This window comes from Onychostruthus taczanowskii, unplaced genomic scaffold, assembly GCF_017590055.1.
Source record: "Onychostruthus taczanowskii isolate IOZ18803 unplaced genomic scaffold, ASM1759005v1 scaffold22, whole genome shotgun sequence".
Taxonomy (NCBI): Eukaryota; Metazoa; Chordata; class Aves; order Passeriformes; family Passeridae; genus Onychostruthus; species Onychostruthus taczanowskii.
In genome coordinates this window covers 11,700,032-11,727,652 of record NW_024499462.1, presented here as the reverse complement: position 1 = coordinate 11,727,652, position 27,621 = coordinate 11,700,032, and the positions used below count along the sequence as shown (strand labels likewise).

General features: G+C 40.8%; 1 protein-coding gene across 2 annotated transcripts in view; it reads left to right on the top strand.

Annotated features, from left to right (window-relative positions):
• Positions 1-13,877, top strand: part of ADK (adenosine kinase) — a 272,718-nt gene extending 258,841 nt beyond the window's left edge. For both annotated transcript variants that reach the window (XM_041405041.1, XM_041405042.1), the window contains exon 11: positions 12,706-13,877. In XM_041405041.1, the coding sequence (XP_041260975.1) occupies positions 12,706-12,830 (125 nt within the window). In that variant the 3' untranslated portion in view covers positions 12,831-13,877. The remainder of the gene's footprint in view (positions 1-12,705) is intronic.
• The last annotated feature ends 13,744 nt before the right edge of the window (positions 13,878-27,621 follow it).

Genomic DNA, 27,621 nt, shown 5'->3' with positions numbered 1-27,621 from the left:
GCTCTTCATTAAGCATTGTACAGCGACAGATAGGAGCTGATAGCAATTTGCCTCTGTCAGTATCAAAGGGGAGGTCAATGGCTCAAACCACCTGTCAATTTAAAAATGGCATTGGCAGCTTTCATGTGCTGGGCAATCTCATAAAGCTGCTAGCTACAGTTTGAAAGCTACAGTCACAATTTTTTGGTGCACGTTCTTCCAGAATAAGCAGTTCTCTCTCTTTCTCTTTCTTGTGAATCCCAGCATGAGCCTTATGAGATGGTCAACTCCTGTCTCAGCTACAGAAAACTACTCTGATAGAGATAGGGAGAGCAGCAAAAGAGGAGTCATCCTCTTTTATGTGTCCTTGTGTGAGTGGGCCTCATGGCATCCTTATCTCTTCTTTAGGAACCACAGGGTTTACTGAAGATACTTCCCTCTTTCTGGTTCTGTTTGAGCCAAACTGTCTCAGTAAAGCCATTTCCTCATCTTTAATAGAGAGGTTAATTCCAAGCATTATTTTTCTGTCTTAATCTAAATGTCTCTACAAATTAAATAAAGACCTTAGACTTGTAGGAGTTTGCCTAAAGGTTCTCACACTGTTCAAATTTTAGCCTCTGTTCATGAGGTAAGTGCAAATGATTTTCAATAGAGTGACATCCAGCTTTGATTTCAGAACTAAGTAATATTTGATATACTTCTGCATTATTGAAATACTATATTTTGTGTGAAATGGTCTTTGAATATATTATGCATATACCTGTATGTGTATCTATAAAACCACAGTACAAGAAATAAAAAGGTTCCCAAAGAATACAGAGTGCACAGAATAATTGGTCATCATTACTCCTCTATTTTTAAGTGTTTGATTCAGAAACCTCTTTTAATAAAGGTCTGGTTCTGTTTCTGAACATACTAGATTTGCTTTGGAATACCTTGGCTGAAGCTGGTGTATTTAGACAAGTGTAATATTGATAAAAATGGAAACATAATTAAAACCAGAATAATAATTCTTATGCTGTTGCTGTATAGCACCCATCATTTATGGAAGGAATCCAGTGATTTTTAAAATTTAAAAAATCATCTGGATGGGATTTGACATCATCTGAGTTGACCCTGCCTTAAGCCAGGGACTGGTGCAAGTGACCTAAAGAGGTCCCTTCCCACCTAAATTGTGTTATGGTCCTCTGAATTTTAATCCTGTTGGTATTAAGTTCCCAGGTGCCAGTTCCTGCTCCTCTGGAAATCCAGACTCAGTCATCTTCAGAGGGCAATGTTGGTGACTCCAGAGTAGGAGCTGACCAAATTAAAAAATGAAGCTCAAAGAGTGGGAATTCCGTATTGCAATAAATCTGTTCTAGGCCAAAGGGGGACTGTACTCATGACTCTGTCTAATAAGTCTCTTATGTATTTCTTGTGCAAGCATTGTGGGGATAGAGGCATGTGCACATGTGAGAAATGAAATAAGCTCTTAGGAGTAGCTCCTATATGGCTATTCCAGGAGTGCTAAACATGCAAAAAGATCTGATAATGCCTTCAGCAGAGACAGATTTGAATGGCTTTTCAGAACACTAAATTATCAGTAAGCTTGTGACTATATTAAAAAGAAAGGTGCTTAATGGATTTCTAGGGCTCTTGAAGACTGGGAAAGAATTTGTTTACACTAGTAATGAATATTTCTCTTATTTGTTGTATTTTCCTCTCTGTATAAATCTGTGCTGTAAGGGCTGCTCTCCCTCCAGTATTCACTGCCTCTGGAATATTCTAGATTTGTTGAAATGGGAATACAAGGAGCTAGGAACCATTCTTTACTGAACAGCAGGAGAGTGATATCAGAAGCTACTTCATCCACTTATAGCGGTCTTTAATTTTTATAAGATTTTTATACTTGTGTAAAATACCTTGGGAGGTTGCCATCATTTTTAATCACATTTAATAGAAGGAAATACAGTGGACAAAATGTCACTGCTGTGAAGTACTCCCTCCTGATAACACCAGAGCTCTGAGATGCAGAGCTACTTGCCAGCTGGGAGCAAGGGATATTTTTTGTGACGATATCAATTAAATGCATGTGCGCATGTAACTTGTAATGGCTGATATTTGCTACAAAATTTATCTTCACCAGCAAAGAGAGAGGGGATACTACTTTGAATCATTCTGGCTTTTCTTTGAAGTAAAGATAACTGTTGTAACAGAAAGCAGCACTCTCTTAGTTTTCGTTTGTACAGCCTTGGTGGCTAATTGCCTCTGAGCAATCCTGTTGTTACTGAGATCATGGTGGGTGAGATAGGAAGCTTTGAAATAAAAATACTTAGTGTCATCAGCACTTTGACTGACAGCCCATTTTGCCCATCTTTACTACTCCTGGTTTATAAACAGCATACAGAAGTATAATAGCTGAGCTGCAGAGAGGGCATCAATCTTTGCTTGCTAGGGGATAACCTGTCAACATGTCCATGACTTACCACCCCTGCGTTCTGATGGCATTCGGAACTCTGTCAGATAAACATCCCACAGAAACCCAGGCTATTAGATCACCACGTTATCTCTGTAACTGACCTTCTACAAACCAGAAAATCACCAGATTATATGCTCCCAGTTGATTTTTTCTCAGACTCAGCTAGAGGCACATAATTATTTTGATCAATAGTGTAGCCAGTTGCTAGTAATTTCAACGTTAGTATTGGCTCATTTTTGAAATTTGCCACAGTTTGCATTGCAGCTACTTAAAACCATAAAATAGATATCACTCAGAAAAAACATGAAATATTTCTGTTTTCTTTTTAATTCCCTACTTCTTTGTTTACCATTTTCCATTCCAAATTATTTCTTTGGAAATAATACCCTCTTCTGTGCTGATATTATACACAAACCTGTTTGCATGTGTTGTTCAAGTATAATTGTGATTATACTGTTTTCATTGTTTTAATTGCTACCCTTCTCTTGGTCTCTAACTCTTCCTCCTAATTTCATTACATATGTATTCTTGTAATACAGTAATGTAAATATAGTATTTCACACTTTCACCTGTTCCGTTTAAAGGCAACCTAGAAAAAGTCATAGTAGAATAAAAGTAAGGCATAACATAGTATACTTGCTGTCATTTCTTAAATAACATGTAGGAGCAAAATATCCACTTAAAAGGATCAGCGTGTGGAATTAAAACACCCTCAGAAGTTTCTAATTAGAGTGAAGCAGGACTTGATTCCTTTAGCCTCTGTGTCTCTCCTCCTGTCAGTGACACTGTCAGTGTTAAGGGAGCCTCAGTACACAGCAGAGGATTAATATTTTGCAAAATTGCTTTTTAAAAGGCCTAATTTACCTCACCATAAATTCAGTGACATTCTGGACAGGTTTTGTGAAAAATAAACGTCAAATAGGTTGTGTACACTTTAAAAAACAAACCTACTCTGTTAAAAATAGATTTTCAAAACCAATTACAAAGTTCCAATTTTTGCTGTAATAGCTATGGGACAATTACAAATTGACTTAACGCCTCAAAGCAAGTCATCACCGTTTAAAATACTTTGTCATGCCTACTATGCCTACCCTCATAACATTTCATTTTATGTTAATGTGTCATGTGTTAGAAAATCATGTAATGATAAAGAAAATGTTCATGTGGAAGGTTAGAAATTACTTTAATGAGTTACTATTACCTTGCTTGCAGACTGTTGGCAATATTTTTGTGTTATTTTAATGTATTCTGAATAGAGACAGAGGCACTCGTCAGATTGGATCATCAAGAACATTCCCCTGGGAATCAGGGCAGGATATAGTCCCCTAAGAAATGATGTGTCAGATTTAGCTGATGCTATATTCGCAGGAGATAAAACACCACAGAATGAAATACAAAACCACACTGAAATATATTGTCTGTTTGACATCTAACATGCCTCAGTGGGTGCTAAGGGCATGGACACGATGACCATAAGGACACTTCTCAGGCCATGATGTTCACAAGCTGGGTCCTCTCCCACTTACAGCTCCTCTGTTATATAACAGCATGGTAAAGTCTCCCAGAATTTGTTCACTTCCCCCACACTGCAATGGGCTCATACTTGAAGTGGGAAGATGGCAAGATTGCAGTAAAAAGGAATTAGAAGAAAAAACGTGGTCCCAGTTAAAAGCAGTGGTAGTAGCAGTGCTTATAGATTGATTTGACACTGATCTCTGACCTGGTGGAAAGGGACGTTACTGTTATTGGTGATCAGTAAATTTTTGCTATCAATCCAGCACTGTAACAGATATTTAAAGAGGCAAAAGATATTAAGTGTCACTGTACTAAAATAGGAGCATTATGAATATAATGCTAGGGTAGGCTCTTTCAGCCCACAAAAGTCAGGAAATTCACAGGCTGCCTGGCTCCCATATTCCCTCTGCACTGGGTGTTGCTTTCTGATACTCTTTACAAACTGCTGGCTTGGCTGTGTGGAAGCACACCTGCAAATAAAACTCTCCTGGGATTCGTACATATGAATCTTGGCTATGAAGTTAAATTCATGCAACCTTTTTTGCACTTGAATATATGTTAAAAACTGAGTAGAGGATAGGACATAATATTCCATTTTATTGTCCTTAGAACTTCATTGTATCTATAGTAAATTAGTGCAGTTCTCTTCCTTTTATTCCAAGCAGTAGATGTAATAATTGGTTCCATTTAGTGTCCCTACAACAGACCTGGTTTGAGGCTCAGAAACTTTCCACAGGTACTAATAAAAGAAAGCTTATTTCACTCTTCTGTCTCAAAAATTTTGAAGAATTTTAGATTTTGTGGAACACTTCTAGGAAATACTTTTAGGAAAAACAAAGATAAATATATAAATATCATCCTGGAACGTATTTTTTTCAAATAGAAAAGATACTTGCAATGAAAATACCTGTTTCTGGTTTGGCACATGCTGTGCCTTGGATACTCCTTGTAAGCTTGGAGGGGGTTTTTTTAATTAAATGTTTTCCCCTGGAGGCTGCCGGAGACAAGCCTAAGGCAAGCAGATCTTGATCCTAAAGGAAATTTCCCAAAGCTCATCATGTGGACTCAAAAATGAAAAATAGGACCAAACCATGAGAAGTTATAACAGTGTTAGCATTTTCCTCTTTCACATTATTCTTGGAGCACATTATAGACTGAAATGGTTCTTTTCTTGGACAGTAAGATGCACTGGGGAATTTAACAGAGGCAATATGCAACAGGTTATAGAGTCCACTGAGAATGATTAATGTGGAAGGATGTCAGAGTATAAAATACTGCTTATATTTATAACAGAATATAACAAAGCTCCAGCTTTGAGCTATTCCCTCTCAGAAGGTGGACAGTATGCAGTCAAGGCACAGGGCAGTGATAGAAAATCTCACATCAATCTAAGTAGGCTTCACCTCAGGGTCTGTTTTCTCAATCTGTGGCACAGCCTTCAGGAACAAACCACCACAGAGCTGCATACACCATTCCTACTTGAATGAAAACATCAGAGAAATGAGACTGCTGATTTTCCTTGGAGGGAGTCTCTGGTGGGCCTGAGCACATACAGGCCCTGGGAACTGTGATGACACCTTGTTCTCTGAGCTGCAGTGAGCTGGCCCAGTAGAGCCAAACAGTGGCAATCATGTGCACTCAATGCAATGAAATTATTCAGCCTTGAGTAACTGATTCCTAATGGAATAATAGGGGTATAATGAAGTTTTATATATTTTTTTTAATTATCACATTTCTGCAGAAATCTTTCATTAACATTTTCCACATGTAGTGCTTTAAAGCTTTAGACACTGCGTTCTTTTTTTTTGATTTGTGTATTCAACACCTCCTCTCCATTCCAGGAAAAGGCTGCTAAACTGAAAACACTCCTTTCACTTATTCATAGTTGTCTAGTAAATGCAAAGTTGTATTATTTGCATGTGTCCATAAATGACTGTATAACCTCAGACTGAGAAATATGTACACCCATCTGAGTGATCCTTACAGAAACTCAATGCACTGAAAATGTATCCATAAATAAGAAGAAAACAAGAGGGATAGGCATAGCGATACCAGTATCACTGCATTTCTTAAAACGTGCTTGGTTTGGTATTCATGCTGCTGATTATAAAATAAGAAGTTTCTTGTACAAAGGCAGTGAAATGCTTTTAGCACGTGATCATTTTATAAATAAAGTAAATACAGACTTCTGAAACATTTCAGTTGTGATCTCATGGTTTTGTCATTCTCTGGAAGTAAAAATATTGACATTTACCAAGCTGTTTGTTCCAGCTTTCTGGTCTCCTGCAGTTTATTTATATAACAACCTTATCGATGAGCCTCTTACTCAGCTCTCTAGGTTTAACTGAGTTGAGTCGATTTGCTACCACAGCTTCAAGTCGCTGTTACAGAACAAGCAAGACATCCTAATAAAGCTGTAAACGTGTTTACTCAAACATGGTATTGATTTTACTTGGAGAGGGAGAAGCTAGTGCTTAGCATGGTGTCAGGGAGGATGAATTTAACTGCAGTTTTTCATTGTCATCTGTCATGGTTGTGAAACACTAAGTGAAGCCACAAGAGGATAATTAGAATTGCCAGAAATTTAGCCCCTAAAATCAGTTAACCACTTGAGATTTTTGTAGTTTAATTAGTTTTTATTAAAACTTTCCTCCAGTGGTATAGTCAGGAAGGATTTTCTAGTGTTCTTTCCAGTGAGAGATTTCAAGGTTGCCACTTGTTAGATATACATCTTAAATGACCATTTTTACGGAAGGGTTGGTAACCTTTTTTCTCTCAATTGTAATTAGCCTGGCACTACAGTTCTGTATAAGCACAGAGCCATTTCATTTAAAGGAGAGAAAAAGACACATGTTTCTATGCATGTAAATTTGTAGTTAATAACATATATATGCATGTATGGCATCATTTTTACAATAAATTGAGAGAAAGTGTTATAAATGCGTAAAGGTTGAAAGAAATATAGAGTGTTTGAAGATGCTTACATTTAATTTGTCTTATATACTGTAAGTCTGATGTGTCAGACCACAGTGCCAAAAGACATGAAAACAGAAGCCAAATCCCACCCTTAATCAAAAACGTTTCCATTTAGAATAGCCAACATTTGGTTTGATAGCAATGGGCAGGGCCTCTGGCTTACCACAGTTCTTGGCTGTAATATCCACCATCTGCCACAAAATTAAAAAAGGAGAAACCTCAGCATGTTGACGTACGGTCATTCAGTGACTATGTTGCAGAATCCACTGATGCCAACATCTTTTACAAAATCTAGGGTGGCTGGTTGGCTCTTGGCAGCAGCATTGCCAACCACCCGATTACTACTGACCAGACTCATGCTACATTAGCCCTCTCCAACAGTGCTAAAAGACCTCAAAAAAACCCCCAGTCATATCAGCCACAAGGCATTGACTGGGTAATGCTTCTTGAAAACTGCATCTTCCCACACTCCTGGCCTGGAAATCTAGTGGGATCACATAAAAATAGATGAGCGTCCCAGCAACTGTGATAAATTTTGTATATGAACAAGAGTGTGAAAAGGTGCTTGCAACTGTCCCCATGGGGAAATGACACCATTTTTAAAAGTGCAGTTCACAAATTAGGCTGTAGAAATTTTAAATACAAAAAAGAGGAGTCAGCTAATCCTGGTCAGGATCCTTTTTGTGGCTGGGGCAATTTTGATGGTGAATGGCCTGGCTAGCATAGGTTTTATACTTCAGGGTTCATCTGGAAGCAGAATTGTCTGAGAACATCACATAGCAAAAAGGTTTTGAGGGGCTCTGACTCAGGGTCAGCCTGTAATTGTTGATAATTGATGCATTTGATAATTGGATTTTTTCAGCTTTTCTCTCTTGCATTAAAAAAAAAAAAAAAAAATTGCCATGGGCATTTTATAAATGTTGGAAGTGTGAGAGAAACTGCAGAAAGACAAGTAGTGGGGAGCTGGGTGTCGGAGGCTATAAATGGATTTTCAGCCAGCATTAGTAATTAACAGTCATTAAAATTAATTTTCAAGTGTACAATTTGAAATGAAACATTTGGCTTCAATATGAGCTGTTTTTAAGTGTTGTTAAACCATTACTGGAGCAGACCAGAACTGTTTTAAATCTCCACTATTAGACTCCCACATTCCTGCCCAACTGCACTGGTTCTAAGTGCTCATTCAGAATTACCACTAATAATCTGGAAATAAAACTTTCAAAGAAATCACTGGTTTCAGTGAAATTGCCTCTGAAATATCTGCTTTGCTAGAAAATCAACTTGGCTCTCCTTTAATGATGTTAAGTTCTACTCAACTCTAAGGAGTAACAAAGTGAATACAGCACCTTTTGTGTCAGTCAGTGGACTGTCCCGCTGTGTCTTTTCAAACTTATGCTGACACCCCAAAGAGATTTGAGCTGGTCTCAGTTGGGTCTGGCACCACTTCTGGCACTTGGCTTACAGGACTTTCCATTTGGTGGGGAGCACAAAAAGGAACAAAGCAACTTCACTTTTCCATCCTTCATTCTCTTTGTAGACCTAACAGTTACAAACATTGTCTTTGAGATTATGTAATAAGGAAGCTGGAGGTAATAAAGATTAACTCTCAATTATTTCAGGCACACTTCAAAGCAAAGTGATTCCAGAGTCGCTTTTTTTCTCCTGAGCAGAAAAGAAATAATTAAGGGATAAAAATAGCTATTGGTGTGTTATAATCCTTTCTATCATCTGAGAATGCAAATACATTTTGTACCACTCCAAGGTTTAAGGCAACTTTTGAAGCAAAGTTGTCTTTTTTTCTAGGAAGATAAGTGGGATGAATTGGACCCAGTTCCAAAGAAGTTCTCACCATTAGTGGGTGCAAGGTGGTTACTTGGCTATCCATGCCTGTGAAGGACAAAAGGCATCCCAGTCTACTCTGAAAGCTTACCAGGATGGCTCATTACGTCAAGGTGGCTTGCTAGACATTCTGCAACTGCATTTTCCCTTCCTCCACAAACAGTTGGCATGTTGGATAACGGGGCAGGAGGCAGACAGGAAAGCCTCGAGCTAGTGTGACAAGAGTGATGCACAAAGCTTGCAACGCCATCCACAACTCCAGCAGTGCAGAAATGCTGCTGCACAACAGCTGCAGCTAGAACATGGTAAACAATATTGCCTGAAGTTGTTTTGGTAAAATACTGAAGTGAGGCTGTCTGGTGTAGCCAAAGTTTACTGCTGCTTTCTGCACTCCGTTCCAGTGATAGCCAGGGACCAATTCAGACCACAAAGAAATGAAGTAGATGCTGAGCTACGTTAGTATGTGCTGGGATGATCTAGGTCTGTGATCCTAGATGATCTAGGTCTGTGATCCCAGGCCTGTGATACAGGATCAGAGTTCAATCCTGCCCTTTTGGTCTCTGAAGTTGTAGGAGTGTGAAGTAAGTCTGAAGCCGTGTTCACTTCTTGCATTTCCAATCATGGCACCTTAAGAGATTACAGCATTCAACTGTTTCTCATCTTCCCTCCGCTGCCCTGCTTGCTGGTTGGGCTGTTTGAGTGCTCACTAACCCACTTCAGTTTCAATCAGCTGTGTTAGCAAAGATCCCCTGCTCAACAGCTACTGTTTAAACTGATCTGGCTCCTTTTGACAGGGTATCAGGTTATACCAGCAGCAAAGCAGCTTGGTGAAAAACAGATGGGGGAGTAACTTCTTCAGCTGGAACTCAGATCTGAATCGATGCCTTGAGAGTATGACTCATGGGGTTTGCATCACTGTGCCTTATACACTGGGGGAGGCAAACTCTGAATTATATTCTGACCATGTTGCTTTTTACTGCATTAACTAAAAAGAACATTCTGTAGCTAAGGCAGCCAACCTGATAGAGCTTTTTGCTTCTCTGCTCAAACAACGCTGCTTTCTGGTGTTCCCTCGGGGTCTGCTTTGCCAACTGCCTAGTCTTACTATGTGATGTAGTTCTGTTTGTGATATGTGTGTTTGTATTGTCATTCGACGCAGTATTGTGTCAGATACTGCTATTTCCATTTCATCTATGAAAAACATACCTTTTAAGAGAAACTCAGCAGACAAGAGAATGGTTTGAGGGCAAACTCCCCAATGCAGTTTCTACATATGTCATATATGACAGCTGTACTTAATGTCATTTCTGCAACACTCTTAAATCACAGAGATCTCTCATTTTTGTCCCCAATTAGAACAAGATGTTTTTTCACCTGACTCTGCTTTCACTTAAATCAAAATAAGCAAGAAGTAGCTTCACTGAAGACAAAAGACTCATACTAACCTGAAACTACAATGAGCCTGGGAGGTGATGACAGTGTCAGTCTAGTTGGCATTGAAAAGTAATTCATGTTTTATGGTCCTTTGCTCTGTGGATTTTCTCATCTTCATGTATGTTTGATGCCTTGATCATAAATGTAGAGGATAGTTGTTCTTTCTTGTATAAACCTCTCTCTCTGAATTCATGCTCTGCACAAAACCTAGCCCCATGTTTGCCTTTGGAGACCTGCCCAGTGCATCTTCATACTTACTGAGTCAGAAATGGACTGTCTTAACAGCCTCATTTTACATATGGTTACAACTTGCTCTCAAGTTTTAACCACCCAGAAGCACACTGGCAAGCTCCTGCCTCCCAGGCAGTTTAAATTTAATGATTGACACCCTCCACATATCCAAGAAAGTTTCTCCTAAGAATGCATGTTAATTTAATGGAGAGCAGACCATTTTCATCTTGTTATTCAGAAACTATCTCATTTCTGCCAGGCATGCTGTTTGAATTTCTCAACTGTTACCCAACTATTGCAGCTGGACCATCCTGCCACAGTTGTGTTGTCTGTCATCCCTGACTGCCATCAGTGATAGTACTCACAGCACAATTTCTTCCTGTTTCAGATTCTTGTCTTCGTATATTGGTAACTCCTGTCTTCTTTGCTTGTGCTTATGCACTTACCTTTTGTTGGAGAATGAGTCATTTTTTCCCAGCTAGTGTCAGTCAATATCTGTAAAATTCCAGCCAATACATGGTTCTCTAGAAAAGTATTTATGTCAGAAACATATGAGTTTTCTCCTTTTTTAAGTAATGTGCTTACTCTCTATGGCCTCCCTATTCCAATAAAGTGTTTGATTTATCGATTTTCAGTCTCAAACTGTTCTCCAGTTTGGTGCAGTTTAGAGAAAACTGTGTATCAGTTAGGCGTCTTTTCACTATCAGTCAAGACCAAGAAGCCAAGATAGATATTGGTAGTTGATGGAAACAGGTATATTAATCTAACCTTATTTTTCTTGTTTCACATGATATTTAATCTCCAAAGAGAATACATCATTGCACAGGATGAAATATTTTTATTATCTTCTGAAATTATGCTGTAGCGTATCACAAAATGAAATATTTAGAAACAGAGCACAGGTTAAATGACAGCATCACAGTACGATGTGGAACCTTTTCCCAAAGTAAACCAGATGAACAGAGAAAGTGAATATGAAAGCAAGCTAGCAAAACATATCAGCTTAGAATCAAAATTTGTAATATGTCAAAAGTTGGTACTTATGAGTTTTACACAGTACTTAGCAGAGACATGGTTTCAAGACTACATTTGTACTGTCAAGGCACAAAGCCTGAGCATGACAGAAACTTGAAATGGTGGATGAAATCTTTAAAAAGAACATCTTTCAGCTTGCTAGAATTCTGATTTTCTTGGGCAAGTCTCACTTTCCTTCTGTGATGGGACAAGGAAGAGAGATACATCTGAAACATATTAAAAACAGGATAAAAGTGAATAAAATATTACCTCTAGAATGAGAGTGGAGTTTTAAATTATATGATACTAAGTTTACTTCTCACATCTTGAAAGCCTCTTCCAAATTTAAAATACATATTTCACCTCTGCCATAAGTTCTGTCATGCTTTTGATCACAATAGCTTCAGCCAAGACAAAATGCTTCAGAAACAAGGGACTCAATCCATACAATTTCTGGTGCTGCTTGTACTAAACTTCTCCAAGTGCCCTTTTAGGACTGCCTACCTCTGTTCATTTAGGAGGTGCTCAGGTTTTCAAAGCACTCAGCTGCCAGTGATTCCTGAGTTTCCAGGCTGTGCAGGCTGTGGCAGTTGAAGCCACAGTTGTGTGCCCTGATTCTGAAAGGTGCCTGGTTCTCTGCAAAGTTTGCAGTTCAGGGGGGTATCTGCACAGGCTAAGGGGTACCTACTGCTGCTGAAGTTTTAGATTAAATGTCCCATTATCAAAGGCAACAGATGTCATCTTTCCTCATCAGATACAATTTTTTCACCTTCTTTGCACTGTGAGCACCTGTAACTCTGAATATAATGTTTCTCTATTACGTCTTTCTCTTTTTTGACAAAATCTTGCACACAGTTGTGTTGGGGCTGTAGCTGTAGCCAGTAAGAGCAGAAGGGACTCTTTTCAGCAGGGAAAACTTCTTCTTTGTTTTTAAAATGTGCTTTGAGGAATCAGGGGTTATCTCTATAAAGAAGAGAGCAGGAATTCTGTTAAAATAAATTTGAGAACACTAATAATGATCAGTCTTGATAATCTTTAATTTATCGGAAGCTACCAAATGGAGACTTCACGAAGAAATAGCAGCACCACCACTCCAGCCCTGCAGTTCACTCAAGAGCAATTCTCACTTGAAACTGGCCAGGCTGCAGGGGTACATACAGGCAGTAGGCTCAGTGCTTTGCCCTGTAACAAACTGATACACTCAAAAAACCAATCTGACCATTTTCTTCCTTCTCTTTCTCTCCCACTGTGTCCCATAGGCTTTCTGTCCCAGCTCGTCTACGACCGGCCGGTGACTGAGTGCATCCGGGCCGGACATTACGCAGCCAGCGTCATTATCAAGCGCTCAGGCTGCACCTTCCCAGAGAAGCCTGACTTCCACTGATAGTGGTGAATTGGAGGGATCAAGAGTAACTTCTGTGTTGCCATGGGATTGCTGCCTAAATTTTTCCTCCTTCCCTTTCCTTACCTTTCTAGTACCTGCATCAACGCTTCTGTACTTCTGTTCATTGTATTCTAAATATATATTTCTGTGGTGTTTTCCATTTCATACATCTACTGCATCTCAGTAGTCTTAACTTTTGGGAACAGTGCTAAGTCAAGCTTATTATCTCATCCATCAGGAAAAAGTGTTCTATTTACATAGTTTCCAAGGAAGTCCCATTTAAATGACACTGCTGATTAACACCATTAAAATACTTCTGTTGAATTATCTATTTTGTATCCAGCTGTGGCCAAATCCTATTCAACTTATGTGAAATCAACAGACCTGACTTTATTCATAACTTAACCTTATAAACAGGGAGTTGTTCTATCTATCTAATAGAGTCAGATCTGTGTAAAGAGTGGTGTAAATGTCCCAGGAATTTCCATACATATTAAGAGTGTACAAGATCTGGCCATCAGATAGTCCAGCTTCCATGAAAGTACATCACTGTTTTGTCAGTAATTTAAAGACCTGATCAACAGTTGTGATATCTTGCATTCAGCCATCTTGCACTGATGGCAGTAGCTTTGGGTCTGGCCACTTTTATCTCTCAGTACATCTCTAGGTCTATAGGTACAGTCACTTTTATCTGTCAGGTGAGCTAGCAGATAGGTACTTTCAGTGATTTCAGGGCAGATGCATGAGTTGGTGATGAAAATAAACATACAGATAGGTCCTATCTCTCCATGTGTGTTTTCTAGAGGCTGCATTAAGGTACACATAATGAAAATGAGGTACAGAAATATTTATGCAGGATATATTGACAGGATATGCCAAATGGAATCTCTGAAACGCACATTTTTAAACTTTTAATTTACTTTGGATAATAAAGCAATATGGTGGATTTTGTTTGTATTTACAGTATTCAAAAAGGTGATCTGACACTGCATTCATTACTTTGCTATGTAATTTGATACTGATAAATAAAAAATTGTCATACAGTAACTCCTGGTTTTGTTTTGTTATGTGTCTGTCTTTTTTCTGTGTATCCTATTGAAATGGGAACAAGACATGGATGCTTAACCCACAGTGCATGCTAAATCTCAGTGTTTTATACATGACTTTCAGTGTCCAGGTGGGTGTTCATGGGTGATCTCAGCAGTAAGGAAGAGAAGGAACATCAGATTTGTGTTTGTACCACAGAAGAGATGAAAAATTAAAGGCTGAGGTTCACCAAAGAATGTTAAGTCAGTGCAGGGTTCACACTTTACTGCCCAGGATGGAACAAAGGACACACAGAGATTGAATGCTGTTACTGCTGTGTATCTATTGCAAATAGCATGGGGAGGAATGAAGGCTGAGATCCCAATTCCCTTGTTGATCACTGTCCAGTCTGACACATTGGACAACAGGCTCTGTCATCTTGGAGATCACCTGGTGTGGGATTCCTGCAAGTGCATCAACCAGCGACTTCTGCAACTGCTCACGGGTGCGTGGAACTGCGGCGCCGCGAGCACGGGCACGGCTCGGTGAGTCCCTCCCTTCTGCGGGGCCTCTGGCTCACACTGGCTACCTGAGAAAGGCTTCATGCACAGCCCTTGCCTCTCTGCCAATGGGTACAGCTTTGTGCAAGTAAGACTGCTCTGGTTTCATCATAGTGCCACCCTCAAAAGAGCTTCAGGCTGTACATTTCTCATGTTCGAGCATAGGTGAGAGGAAGAGAAATTGATATGTTGGAGTGAAAATAGAATGGCAAACAAAACTAAAAGTTTGCAATGTGCATGGTCTTCAGGCTTTATGGATTGATCAGAAGAATGTGATTTTTTTTTTTTTTTTACATTTCATAGTTAATTTCTAATTTCTTAACTTGATGTATCCATGTGATATGTTTTAATCAAGAAAAACTGACAGGCTGAGGATGGATGTGTTGCAGTCCCTGCTTTTAATATATGGTCACATATGCCACAGCACTCTTACTGCATGAATTTGCCTGTCAGTAAGGAAAACTCCAATGGTTTGCTGTTCTTCTTGCTCTATGCCCATTACATTTTCCATTCCTTTTGAAACAACTTTACCAATGTCCTGGCCTGATAATTATGGCTGATTTAAGATGAATATAAATATGTAAACATTGCTTATCTTACCAAAGAAAGTACAAGACACTTGTATACTGTGAAGAAAAGGAGGATATATAAAGGCAAGTAGTCATAACATTGTGGAATCTCTTTCTCTTTCCTTCCTTCCTTCCTTCCTGCCTTCCTGCCTTCCTGCCTTCCCTCCCACTTCCCTCTATTCCCTGTTTTCAGTTCAGGATGTAAGAGAGTCAAGCCAGAGGTTCTGTTCTGAGCTTTTCCACTGATCTGTTCAATGAGCTTGGGCTCCTGACATTTGGCTTTGGGTGTCAGCTACAAAGCAAGGTTTGAAGCCAGTGGGAGCAGCTGAGGAATAAACTACTACCCCATTCATAGAAGGGCTTCAGAGTCTGACCTGCTCTATTTAGCCATTCATTATTTCTCCAATATCTGTCAATGGATATTTTTGGATGCTATATAGATACTTAGAAACATATTGCTAAATCACGCTAAATAATTTCAGGTTGTGCTGTCAGATTGCCTGATGATTTCATTCTGGAATTTTTGCAGGATCTGTATTCCTTTCCTGCTTCTTGCTGCTGAAGGGGGGGTTTATCTTATAATGGAAAATGTTGTCACCCTTCATATTCTCTGTCACAAATAGTCTACCTCTTTCTTCCAGCTTATTCCACACAGAGAAAACTGGGCTTTCTGAAAAACATCATTGAAAGAGCTGTCTGCCAGTGATGTGTGCCACTTCACAAATCCCAGATGGGATAACAGAAGTGTCTCTGTCACTGAACTTGAGCCATTATTCAAACACAGAATTTTACCTGGGTTACTGTCAGGAAAACAAATATTGGAAATCCACTTCCCACTAGCGAATGGCCAAAGCATCCCTTATAAAACTTTCCTTTTGATGGAAGTAGAACTGCATCTCCTGAGCCCAGCATTGGGCATTTTAGGCTTGTTTTGATACCAAGTGGGTAGCAATGCTGCTCAGACTAACAGGCAAGGAAACAGGCCCAGTATTCCAAAAGCCACATGCTAAACAGAATGATGAGCTGGGACTCAGGAAATAAAGGCTGTGCTTCTGTTTCTGCAGGTGAGCCACTGTGTAACGTTGGGAAAATCACTTTCCTCTCTCAATCTCTTTCTGTATGTAAAGATGATAAACTCAATTAGATGGTAAACTTGAGAAGTGAAAGTGGTAAGAATAATTCAAGTAGGGCAGTATCAGCCACATCTCTGCTTGTGTTCATTGCTTGTTTTTTGAATATTTGAATGCTCTGTTTTGTGTGTGAACTAATGTAGGGCTATTTGTTTACCCTTGAAAAATAGTGCTAGCTCTTACTACTTGTGTAAGGGTTAAGATAGGAGAGTCAAAGGAGGGGAAAGGGGAAGTAAAAAGCTTTACTTATATGAAAGTGAAATAAAATATGCTACATGAAAATGACAATAGGAATGCACACTGTTTTAAGATGACAAGTCTGGGAACAATCTTTAATTTAAAGGGTCTTATCCACAGTTTTCATAAAGAAATGTTAATTAAAAGTGTGATGACATGTTTGGGATTTAAAGGAAATCATTCTGCAAAGGATTTATAGCAATCACAGCTCCAGAGCATTAGGATTACAGATCCTTGTGCTGTTCCTTTTCAGTGATCATGTGATTGGCCTGCTGTTAAATATAGCTCCCATTTAGCGAATTGAGACAGGCATGGGAAAGGTAGGGAGAGTTTCCCTTTAACCAGCGGGATTTCAGAGGTGTTGGAGATTATACAATTCATTAGTTTTTACATAAGATCAAAGGGAAAGAGGAAGTCTTAATTTGGGCACCAACTGCTACTGTCTGAAAGTCTTGCAGATTAACTGAGAAGAGAACATGTGCAGTGCTAACTGCTTGTGTTAGAGCATGAGACTATTGTTTTATATCTCCCTAACTCATTGTTCTCTTCCCAGAGATAATTCTCACACTTAAGACCTTCAGAGATAGTTATGTCTATTGTGAATAGTTCAGCAACCAGCTGGCTCAGAGGTTATTGCCTAAGCATCTTTCCCTTGGTCTAATCCCCTGCAAGGTTTTTTTTTTCTGGGCAGTGTTATTAATCTAAAATGACTGCTAACTGACTCCTGTGTCAAACATTATTCATTATGTGCTTTAAATGCTTCCTGCAGAGGCCAAAATAAATTTTGCTTTTTTAGAAGCGGACCACAAGGAGTGCCTATGTAGGATATTTGCTAAAAGATTAGACTCAAAATGGCAGTTTAGATGAGGAGGGGAAAAACTTGTCTTCAAAACAAAGCTCCATAATTTACTAGGGACTTACAAAATGGGCAATCCTCAGTTACTAAAATACACTTTTCATATAAAATTATCTATAAGTTGCTCCTGTGAAATAAAACAGCCTTGTAGGGCAGGAGAAATACTTTTATGAAGACATGGAATAAGTGACCTTTTTTGAAAATGAAGACCAAATAAGCAAAATTCTTAAAAACCAGTGATTCTTTTGTGTCTGGGGTTTTTTTCAGGTGTCACTGGTGTTGGCATAAAGCATGAGGGTTTTTTTGTGTCGGTGACACTGACGAGCCTTGCATGTGTAATGGCAGGATGGGAAGAGAGACGGATAGATTTGAATAGCAATAAGGTGGGTTTTCTTCCAGTGTGAAAAGAGCACGGGATTCATGTGTGCTGAGATGTAGTATAGCCTTGCTGCACAGTACAAATATTTAATGCTGTTCTAACTACCCCCTGGTTATTGGAGTGTGACAGTTAATAGCTGTCAGCTGCCAAATGCAAAAGTTAAAAAATGAAGCCAAGTCAAACTCAAAACCTGCAAATCATAAATGTGCTGTAGCTTAGCAGGCAGATCATCTCCAAAGTTTAGAGTCATGTCGACCTGAGCTGCCTCTCAAGTGAGAGAAGGATTGAGTGCATCTGTCTTCAGGTCCTCACTTTACCAGGTACTCACAGGCAAGTTTTGGCTGAGCCTTCTGCCTCCCAAGGCCCGAGTGACGTTTGTAAAGGAGGTTGAGTAAGGGCTGTAATGAAGAAAAGCAAAGCATTATCATTATTCTGGATCAAATATCTCAAGTCAGTGGTGCAGTGTAAACGCATTAAAAAATGGAAGAGCTCCTAAACTGAGTGTGAGAGAAATTGTGTGCTTAGAAAGCCTCCCTGTCTGTGGTGCCTTGGAGATGGTAACATTGGTGTAAAATATTGCCCTAAAAGAAGCATTACTGTGGAATAATAACAGCATATGAGAGAATATGTCAAGAAAAATTCAGCTTGAAAGTCACCTCTCATTCTACCTATTATTTTTCTTATCCATGCTACAAGTAAGACTTCACTGTACTTAAAAATTGCTCTACTTGGAGCATACCTATTTTTTGGGTCCCTGGGAATAGTTATATTCCCTCATCCCCTCTATATTTGCTGGCTGTTCCTCTGTGGTGATAATTACCAAATATATGTGATTAGAAGTCTATGCTGCTCTGGCTACATAGTGTTCCTCCAGAGAACAAGGCAGAGTTCAAACACACCTCCTGCCCCAGTTAGCTTTATAAAAAGCGTAGGTTTGGGGGTTTTTAAGAGCTGAGGCAGTTACTAATCACAATAGCTTTTTTAAAAAAATTAGATTGTTGTTAATCTGTGGATCAGTGAATTATAAATTAAATCATTGATCTAACTTTGGTATTCATTTCCAGAGATATTACTTATTTTGGGGTCTATTAATGGCACTCAAATAACTTGCAGAATTTCCAGGGTTCTTCTATCAACCTCACATGGACAGACCTATTTTAGTCTGGCCTGTCCTAAAGCATAGCCAGCTGCTGTGGCTGTCTTGCAGGGGAAGGACAAAGCTTCCCTATTTGTCTCCCAAGGTCAGTACAATAACAAACACATTTTATGTCTGATAGTAAAAAGCATTTGTCAGTGCAACTTTTGCATTCTGTAAATGGTGACAGATTTCACAAGATGAACACTCTGCATTTAGGGAAGGCTGTGCTCCAGATACAGAATGTTTTGCATGTAACGTGAATACGTATGTAATATATTTCATTGCCTGAAATTAGCAGCAAAACAGCCTTTTGAGACTTGATGTTTATTATGCACCACAACGTTTCAGGACAAAGCAAGAAACAAGATTTTAGCACATAACCCAGCAAATTCAGCTTGGGAAAGGAAGAAATTAATTTGGAATGACTTGTCATAGTGTGTTTACTATAGAAATTTATGCGAGCTCAGAAGTTAGCCCTTCTACCCTGCAGCAGCAGCAGCAGCTTAAATTGGGCCATGGGAGTCTCACAGAATAGAAAGTTATTTGGGTTTCCCTGAGGCTCAGAGTTCTGCCCTAAGAAAGCTTTGCATATTGTTGTTTCAAAGAAAAAAGATAATTATGGTGTGCTTGGGTATTAACTTGCACACTATCAGCTGCAGCTTTGCAGTTTCTGTTGACATACAGAAGTACTGTGTCGTCTTGAGCATGACAGATCTGCTCACCTCTTCCTGACACTGTTTGCTTGGCCCTCTTCATCCTACCTACAAAGTCATAAGGAATATGTTTGATTCATTCTAGATGAGGAACTTTTTCCTAATGACCTCATTTTTCTAAAAGAGATAAAGATGAGCCAGTGGGGAGGACATCTCCTCTGTATCACAGGAGAGAAAATCTGAGAAAATCAGCTTCCCTGAAGACTCACTCACTCTTTGATGAACTGAGGACAGAAGAACTGGCCTGTGCTAAAAAGGCCAGTGAGATTTCTAACAATCCATTGTTTCTTATGTCTCTTCCTATATTTCACACCGTAGTGAGAAATCAACTCTCTTACATCAGCAGGGAGCCCTAGGACTGGCCTCTTTGATTTAATTTGCTTTAATTCTTGTTCTTTAATTTTCCATGGATATAACCTGCCCATCCCAATGCTGTGATATTGAGGAGCAGAGCACAGGGCATTTGCCATTGCAGCTCCAATCACGGCAGAGTTGTGCAGCTGTTGGGCAGCACACAGGGCAGAAAGGATCACAAGGGGCTTGGTTTGCTTCCCCTGCAAACATCACTGGCAAAAAGAAAACAGACACAAATGCCTGTTGCCTCTCAATTCTCCTCATTTCACAATTCTGTTTGGCTGCCCCTTTCCTTCCAAATCCTAGCTGTGAGTACTCAACTTTAAAAGGAGAGTGCTGTGGAAGGGGCCTTCATGCAGGACTCCCACCGGCTGCTGCTCCTGCTGAAATAAAAAGATTGCAAGAAGCAAGAATTTGAATGAAGGACAAACGTCACATATGCTGTGTGCTCTGGAGGACAAATGCTGCATACAAAATATGTTTAATTGCTGAGTTAATTATCCCACTAAAGTCTAAATGTTGGTTTTTGGCACTCCCCCCCCCTCCCCTCAGTTGTTTACTTTTATCAGTTAGAAAATAAAAAATCAATGTCATGAAAAACATAATTATATTCCTACTAATCTGGAGTGTTTTCTCATTTGAGTACTGCAGTCTGATGCATTTTATCACTTTCCATCAGATTATAGCAGTGGAAATTGCCAGCTGAAAGCTATGGCTTGAGAGCAAAAAGGTGGAATAAGCAAACCCACCCCAAAGCCATGTGCCTTGCCAATCAAATCTTATTCCTAATGACAAAGCTTCTGTGATTTCCTTTTTGACAATACATGAATAGCTAGTGAATAATTGGTTCAACAGGAGCTTCATTAGAGTCCAAAAGAGAAAGCAGGATATTTCATGTGAATAATTTGGAATGATTGGTAAAGATGAGGCATTATTATAGGATTGCCTTCTGCTTCACAGTCAGAAACATGCAGCCTCTTCCTTGTTGAAATATGAAAGCATTTTGTAAATAGTTCTGGGTACTCCCAAGTGGTGGATGATCTTGCTACTCAATGAAATGACTTTTTGGTTGTTACTGTTTATGGATTAAACACACTCATTCTTTACACAAATGGAACGTAATTGAGCTTTGTCTGGAGAGCGCAGCTGTGGACACATCCTCCCACTCTCAGAACAGGCTTTGGTGTAAGCTTTGGGTGCTTCTCCTCCACTGCAGCACACAGGGTGGTGATGCTGGCCTGCAGAAACCCAGGCCCTGTGCCTGTGTCTTGGCTTCCCCCATCGCACTGTGCTGTCCGGTCTGGGCTGGAGAGGACAAACAAGTGAAGAGCCTCAGGCTGCCCTCAAGGGCTCTGCCACTACGGTCTTCCAGCTGGGTAAAAGCAATATAGAAAGCTCAGCCTGGTCAGCAGAGTGAGTATTGGCCAGCAGAGTGACCTGAGGGCATTTAGCAGAGTGGATGAGCCTGTGTCAGTCACCTGCCTCACTGACCTGCTCCCTCACCCCAGCTCCCCTACCCTGAACCCCACAAAGCAAGGCAGGGCTGTCCAGCAGGGTTCTACCAAGTAAACCATGCAGATACTCACACCACACTCCTGTCAAAGTGGGGAAAGGCAAAAGGAGCAAAGATGAGCTTTCAGGAATTTCAGCCCTGGGACTGGGAGCTGACACCCTGTAAACACAGGCCTTTGTTTTGAATTGCACCTCTGGACTCCCTCTGTTGTGATGAGAGCCCAATCCTGCCAGCCCCAACATTTCTGACTAGAGCCAATAAATCTTATAGCCTTGCTTGGGGTTTTCATATGCTCCTAGATCTGCCCTATGGCATCCTAAACTCTGCAAATACCTCAGATTTTTACAACCCCCCATTTTTTAAAAGGTAGGGCCGGTTAATGTCTTTACCTTGCAATAAAAGATGCTTCACTTCAATGAAAAATCATTCAGTCACTATGGAAGCCCCTAAATTGAGTTGCCTGACTCTAGCTATCTTGGATGAATGTGAGCTCAACATGGGAAACTGAGCAGCGGAGCAGCTGTCTCCTTGTCTATACTCCTGAGGATAATAAAGCCTTCTCCAGTACATAATCCCAAGATATCATCTGTGAAGCTTTTAAACAGTCAGTGAATACATTAAAATATCACTTTAAAGATAACCTCATAAGGTCATTCAGTCTTGAGGCAGTGCTTTGTTAGTGAAGCACAGCGTCGGGGTGTAGGAGTTCAGAGTTTCTTGCTGTCTGTTGAGTCCTTTTCAGGTTGAGTCAAAGAGGGCCTTGAGAAATACCAGCAAGGTTCTCAGTACCCCCAAGGAAACAAACCCACATCCCAGCTGGACCCTTTCCTGAAAGGTTCAGCAGTCTGTGCCACAGCAGGACCATGGTATGAAGGTAGGTCTCAAGGAGAGCATACTGGGGGAGCATCTGGTGAGAGTGTCCGTATGTGTGCCAGTGGACACACATGCCCTCCTGCTCTGGCCTCTGCCTGTTTTGACAGGAGCCAAAAACCAGGGAAATGATTTTTCACCCAGTGTACCCACTATAGTGCAGCACAGTTATGCTGATGTACAGAGACATACGCTACCTGCCAGAATCTGGCTAATTCCTGCCAAATTCATGACTGTAATAAATAACAACAGCAATGTTGAACATGATCCTACTCCTCTAGGCAGTGAATAAAACAGCCTTCCCAAATCAGAGGCTGTGGCCCGATGTCAAGTGGCTGCAACCCAGCCAACTGAGAGCAGCTGAGGAGGCTACGTACACCAGAGGAGATTCACTGCAGGGTAACTCACAGAGGGGGAAGCAGCTTTCCTTTGCTGGGAGTGCCCATTTGCATGGATAACAGTTAATCTGAGCTGTCTCTTTACCATGCTAAGGCTCCTCACCCTATGTGTACTTCAAATATGAAGCACCACATTCTTCCTGCAGGACTGAGAAGCTCCAGAGGGTCCAGAGCCTAGGCAGACCATTCTCTGCAGGTTTTGAGTTTACAGGCAATGTCCATGTTCATTTCCATATCCTTTCAGCCTGCTTTTTAAGACATTTACCCCATCTCTTTCTCTTTTTACAGGTCTTCAGGTAGCTGTTCAGCCAAGTGTGCATTGCTGGCATTAAATAGCCCTGCCTGAGATGAGAACTCATAGCATCAGGATTGATATGTGAAAAACATCAACAAATTCAGGACATGCAGCAACAGTGAGCAGGATTTCTGTGAACAGTTTGGCCATTCATTAACAAAAAGAAAATATTTGTCATCACTTTCCCTCAGAATGTTTTTACAATGGCAGCTGCTACCTGAGCTGGTATTTGTGTTGCTGAGCAAGTGAGCAGCATCCTAAGGAAATAAACACACAGGCAGGTGTGCAACCATGCTCATTTGCTGCTTTTTGAGGGCAGGAGAAGGGTGATGTAATTAGCAGACACATGTTTAAATTTTTAATTAAGAGTTTTAATGGATTAGTCACTGCCTACCAGAACACACATGCTCTTACTTTCTCACTTTTTCAGTCTGGGTTCCTAAGGAAACCAAGCTTAGTCAGTCATGCTGCCTGCCTGCCAGCCAGCCTTCCTTCCTAATCAGTGTTGAACTCTTTCGGGTTCATGGCAGGCAAACACCACTTTTCTGGCAAAATCATGACTGCATCACAACACAGTGGTAGGAAAAGGTCTGAGCAGCTGCTGAAGAGTTTAGCAGTAGGCACAAATAGAGATTCAGCCCAGGAATGGGGCTGCATCTCCAGCAAAATCAACAGGGGCAGGGGGAGGAAGGTATGAGAGGAAAGAATGGGAAGAAGAAAAGAAGATGCTGATGGGTTGGCCACAGCTTCCCCAGATCCCCTCTTACTTACTGTTCAAAGAGCAATTTCTAAACATTTTTTTTTTAGTCTCATGCCACTTGCTGGGACAGTGATACTCTTTATGGCACCTGTGTGATACAAGTTCCAGTGTTGGGCTGAAGGGCACAAAACAGAAAGACCCACTGGACTCCACTGCTCTCACAATTTCTTTTCTTCTGCTTGTGAATTGATGGCATTATTTCCAGGACACCTCTGTACTTTGTGTATAGAAAGGCTGGAGGTCTAAGAAAAAGAGTTTCCAACGTGTCCAGGCCAGAGTTCTTATCCCTGGGACAGTGGAAACAATGTAGGACTATTAATTTTCTCCTTCCATGGTTCAGTATCATTAGTGGTAGCTTTGATTCCTGATTGAATCCACCATTTCTGCTCTTCTGTGAAGGAAAATGGGTTAACATTTTTGCTGAGATCATCAGTCTTTAAAAGCTGTGGAGATTTTGAGAGGAACAGGCTGTCAGGTAGCAGCAAGAGCTGGCTCTCTGCAAGGAAAGGTGAGCTGGAAGCTGAGCACACCAACACAGCTAGCAGTGCAGGGGTCTCAGCACTCCCACAGCTCCCAGTGAGCCAAGCAGGGCGGGGAGCAAGCATCAGGCACACGCTGTGAACAGCAGGCAGGTTCCCTGTGAAAAGGCAGGTGTGAGACCAGGCCGGAACTCAGCTCCAGGTCAGGCTCTAGGTCCAGAGCAATGGGTCCAAAGGCAGGGACAGGCTCCTGCAACACAGCAGGAGCTTTAGCTCAGATGGGGCCTGATGGAAGAGGCTTGGCGTAAAAGCAAGTCCTAGAGGAAGTGGCATCAGCCCTGGCTGTGTCCAAGGCCAGCAAAGGAGTGGGGCAGCTCTCAGCCCTGCAAGCTGCAGGCTGGCCCTGAGCCCAGGCAGCCGAGCAGCCAGGAGGGGACCTGCTCTCAGGGCCCTCATCTCTCTGTTTGCCCTTGCTGGAGCATGGCATTAGTCAGAAAGTTGCTTTGTGGTGTGGAACGGTCCCTGATGGCTTTAAATCCCATAATTTTCCCTTTTGGATTTAGGCTTGCCAGATGTAATTGCTGCTTGTTGCCTGGTGGTCTGGCAAATGATTTTTCCATACCTATGGGGTCTGACAAAATCATGAGGCTACTCAGCACCTGCTGGTGAACCTTCTGGTGGATATGGGATGGAGAACACCCTGTGTTTGTGCTTGATGTGAGATGGATGACCACCTGGGGAGTCCACCTGCAGAGTCATCAATATTAAAGCACAGAAGATGATCAGCAAGAAATGAAGCACATTGTTACAGCCAAAAATAAAAATTAAAAATAGGGAAAAAAAAAAACAACAAAAACAAACCCAACAAAAACAAAAATAAAAAAAAAGCACAAACCAAAAAAAAAAAAAATTAAAAAAAAAAGCACAAAACAAAAAATAAAAAACTAAAAAACCCAAAACCAACACCCAAACTCAACTGCAAGCTCTTTCAAAAAAAAAAAAACGAAAAAACCCAAAACCAACACCCAAACTAAACTGCAAGCTCTTTCTGTACGTGCACAGTTTAAGTGGGGAAAGTGATTCCCCTTCACCCATGCAGCCCTTATGCCCTCAAGGCTACACAAACACATTAGGCAGCTGGACTGGGGTCTTACTTGGGACCTGATGTCTCAGACAGTCCCAGCACAGTATAAAAAACCTGAATGTTGCAGAGCAAACTGGCAGAGAACTCCTAGCACCACAATGCAAGAAGATTCTTGTCCCATAATTGGGATCTGCATATTTGTCTTGATTGTTTTGCTGCAAAATCCTCAGTGAAACTACAAAGGGTATATCTGACACCTATAGCTGACAGACTTTTTCTACACCATTTACCAAAGCAATGTTTTGTGTGCCTTCTGTTCTATTTGCTAGGAGAATTATCCATGCATTAACACAGTATACAATCACATTCATTTTCATTGCTGTTGCACTCTCAGCTCGTGGGTGAGGTTGTTTATTAATTCCTTGCCCCTGAGATGCCTGGAGGTAACACTTTGTTCTGCACTGGCACTGTCCTGCCAGCCTGCACTGAGCTGTGGGCAGGAGGGTCCCTTCTGTTTGCTCCATTCCGGGATGGCCAAGGGAGGGATGAGTGCTCGACCTGGGCTATTGGTTTATATCAGAGGTTCTGCTTAAATTCCAGGGCACCACAGGTGCCTAAAGGCCTCTCCCACACTGGTGTCTCTCTGTCAGAGCTGCTGTTTGCAGGGAGGCAGGGAGTCTCTCATTGAGACTCGGTGAAAGGTGCTTTACACTGCAGCCAAACAAGACCCAGCCTGAATCTGGCTGGAGAAACAATCTTGGAGCCTTAGGATCTGTCCCCGTCCCCCAAATCCCTTTTGTAGATAAAGCATTGAACACAAATGCTGTAGGAGCAGAGAGAAATCACTGATGTTGTGACTCTTCTCAGCTTACTTAGAGAATACAGCTGGGATCTTAAACTTGTTACTGCACGTTTTGCTGGTAATCTGCTTTGTTTAGATTGTTTACATTATTTTAATAGCCTATATATAAACCATATATCATTGCACCAAATATATGTGTGCATATGCATGTATGAGCATGTCTCTACAATTTTATAGAGATATGAATTCATTTGGTTTTTAATATAAAAGTTGTCTTCTTAGATTTTTACATGTAGTGCCAGCTTTTCAAGGTCCTGGCTTGAAATAATTGTATTTATGTAGGAATAAGATTGCATTAGACTTATGGGAGAATTTTAAAACCAAAATACAAAATACAACATAGAATTGAAAATATAAGATACATTTTGCCTTCTTCTTTCAATTTAAAAACCTATAAAATAGAAAAAAATTTGAAACTTAAAAAAACCAAAACAATTATAAACCCCCCCCCAAAAAAAAAACTTTAAAAAACCCCAAAAAACCAAAAAAAAAAAAAAAAACAACAAACACCAAAACCAAAAAAACAACCCAAATGAACAAACACCAAACTTGAAAATCAGCAAGTGGTAGGGGAGAAAAAAAACTTCTTCCAGGCTTCCTTTCTACAGGAAAGCATATATCAAGGGCTGAAGTGAAAGATAATAGGAATATTTGGCTGGAGTTCAGGCTGGTTCTAATAATGGTTCTTTCAAAAGACTATTTGAATTCTTATAGCCAAAAATATTTGCCAGTCTTTGTCCATGTGAAATGTTATAAATCAAAAGGCAATGGATATTGTAAAAAGTCCTGAAAGTATATAGATGAGTTTTCCTCTGAGCATCCCAAATCCTGGAAATGTCACATACTCTTTAATTCACCCTTGCTAGCACCTTCCATGGAATATTGCCTTCATGGGAGCCGTTCACATACTCAGATATTTGCAGTGGCATTTTTGTGCGTGGCAAACTCTTGCGAAATGTAAGGTTTTCTTTTCCCTGGCAGTGCAATATGCAAATACACTCCACTGATGCACAACTGAGCCCACTTAGTGCAGCTTATCATACTGAAATAGCCTCATCAGTGCAAACACCCAGCATCCTCTTACCCAGGCTGTAATAAGATCTCAATGACATATACACGGCTTTGTAGGATCAGATTATTATTTGTGCAACATTAAAGTCCTGCTCTATCTGGCAGGCCAATGTATGGCACTCCTCATGACACGTAGTTACCAAGAAAACTTGGAGACACAAAGCATCTCTCTGGGAGAGCTTTAACAGCCCTGAGCAGTCTCAGCTGGAGCATCTCCACCAGCTCAGCCCTGCCCCAGAGCCCCACTGTGGCTCAGCCCTGGCTGTGTAGCAGGAGCTCAGCTGCAGCCACACCTGTGCCTGGCCATGGCATCTGTGTTCCCAGGCCCCAGCCCACAGCAGCTCTGCAGCTTGGCCTTGACTTTGGCCCTGCCAAGGATCACTGGAGCCAGTACAGATCCTGCCAGGCCTGACCTGGGACCTGCCTCATCACCACAGACTTGCCTGGTGAGTTTGATTTTGGGTAAAATATCGGGGTCTGCCCTTCCCCAGTCCCTT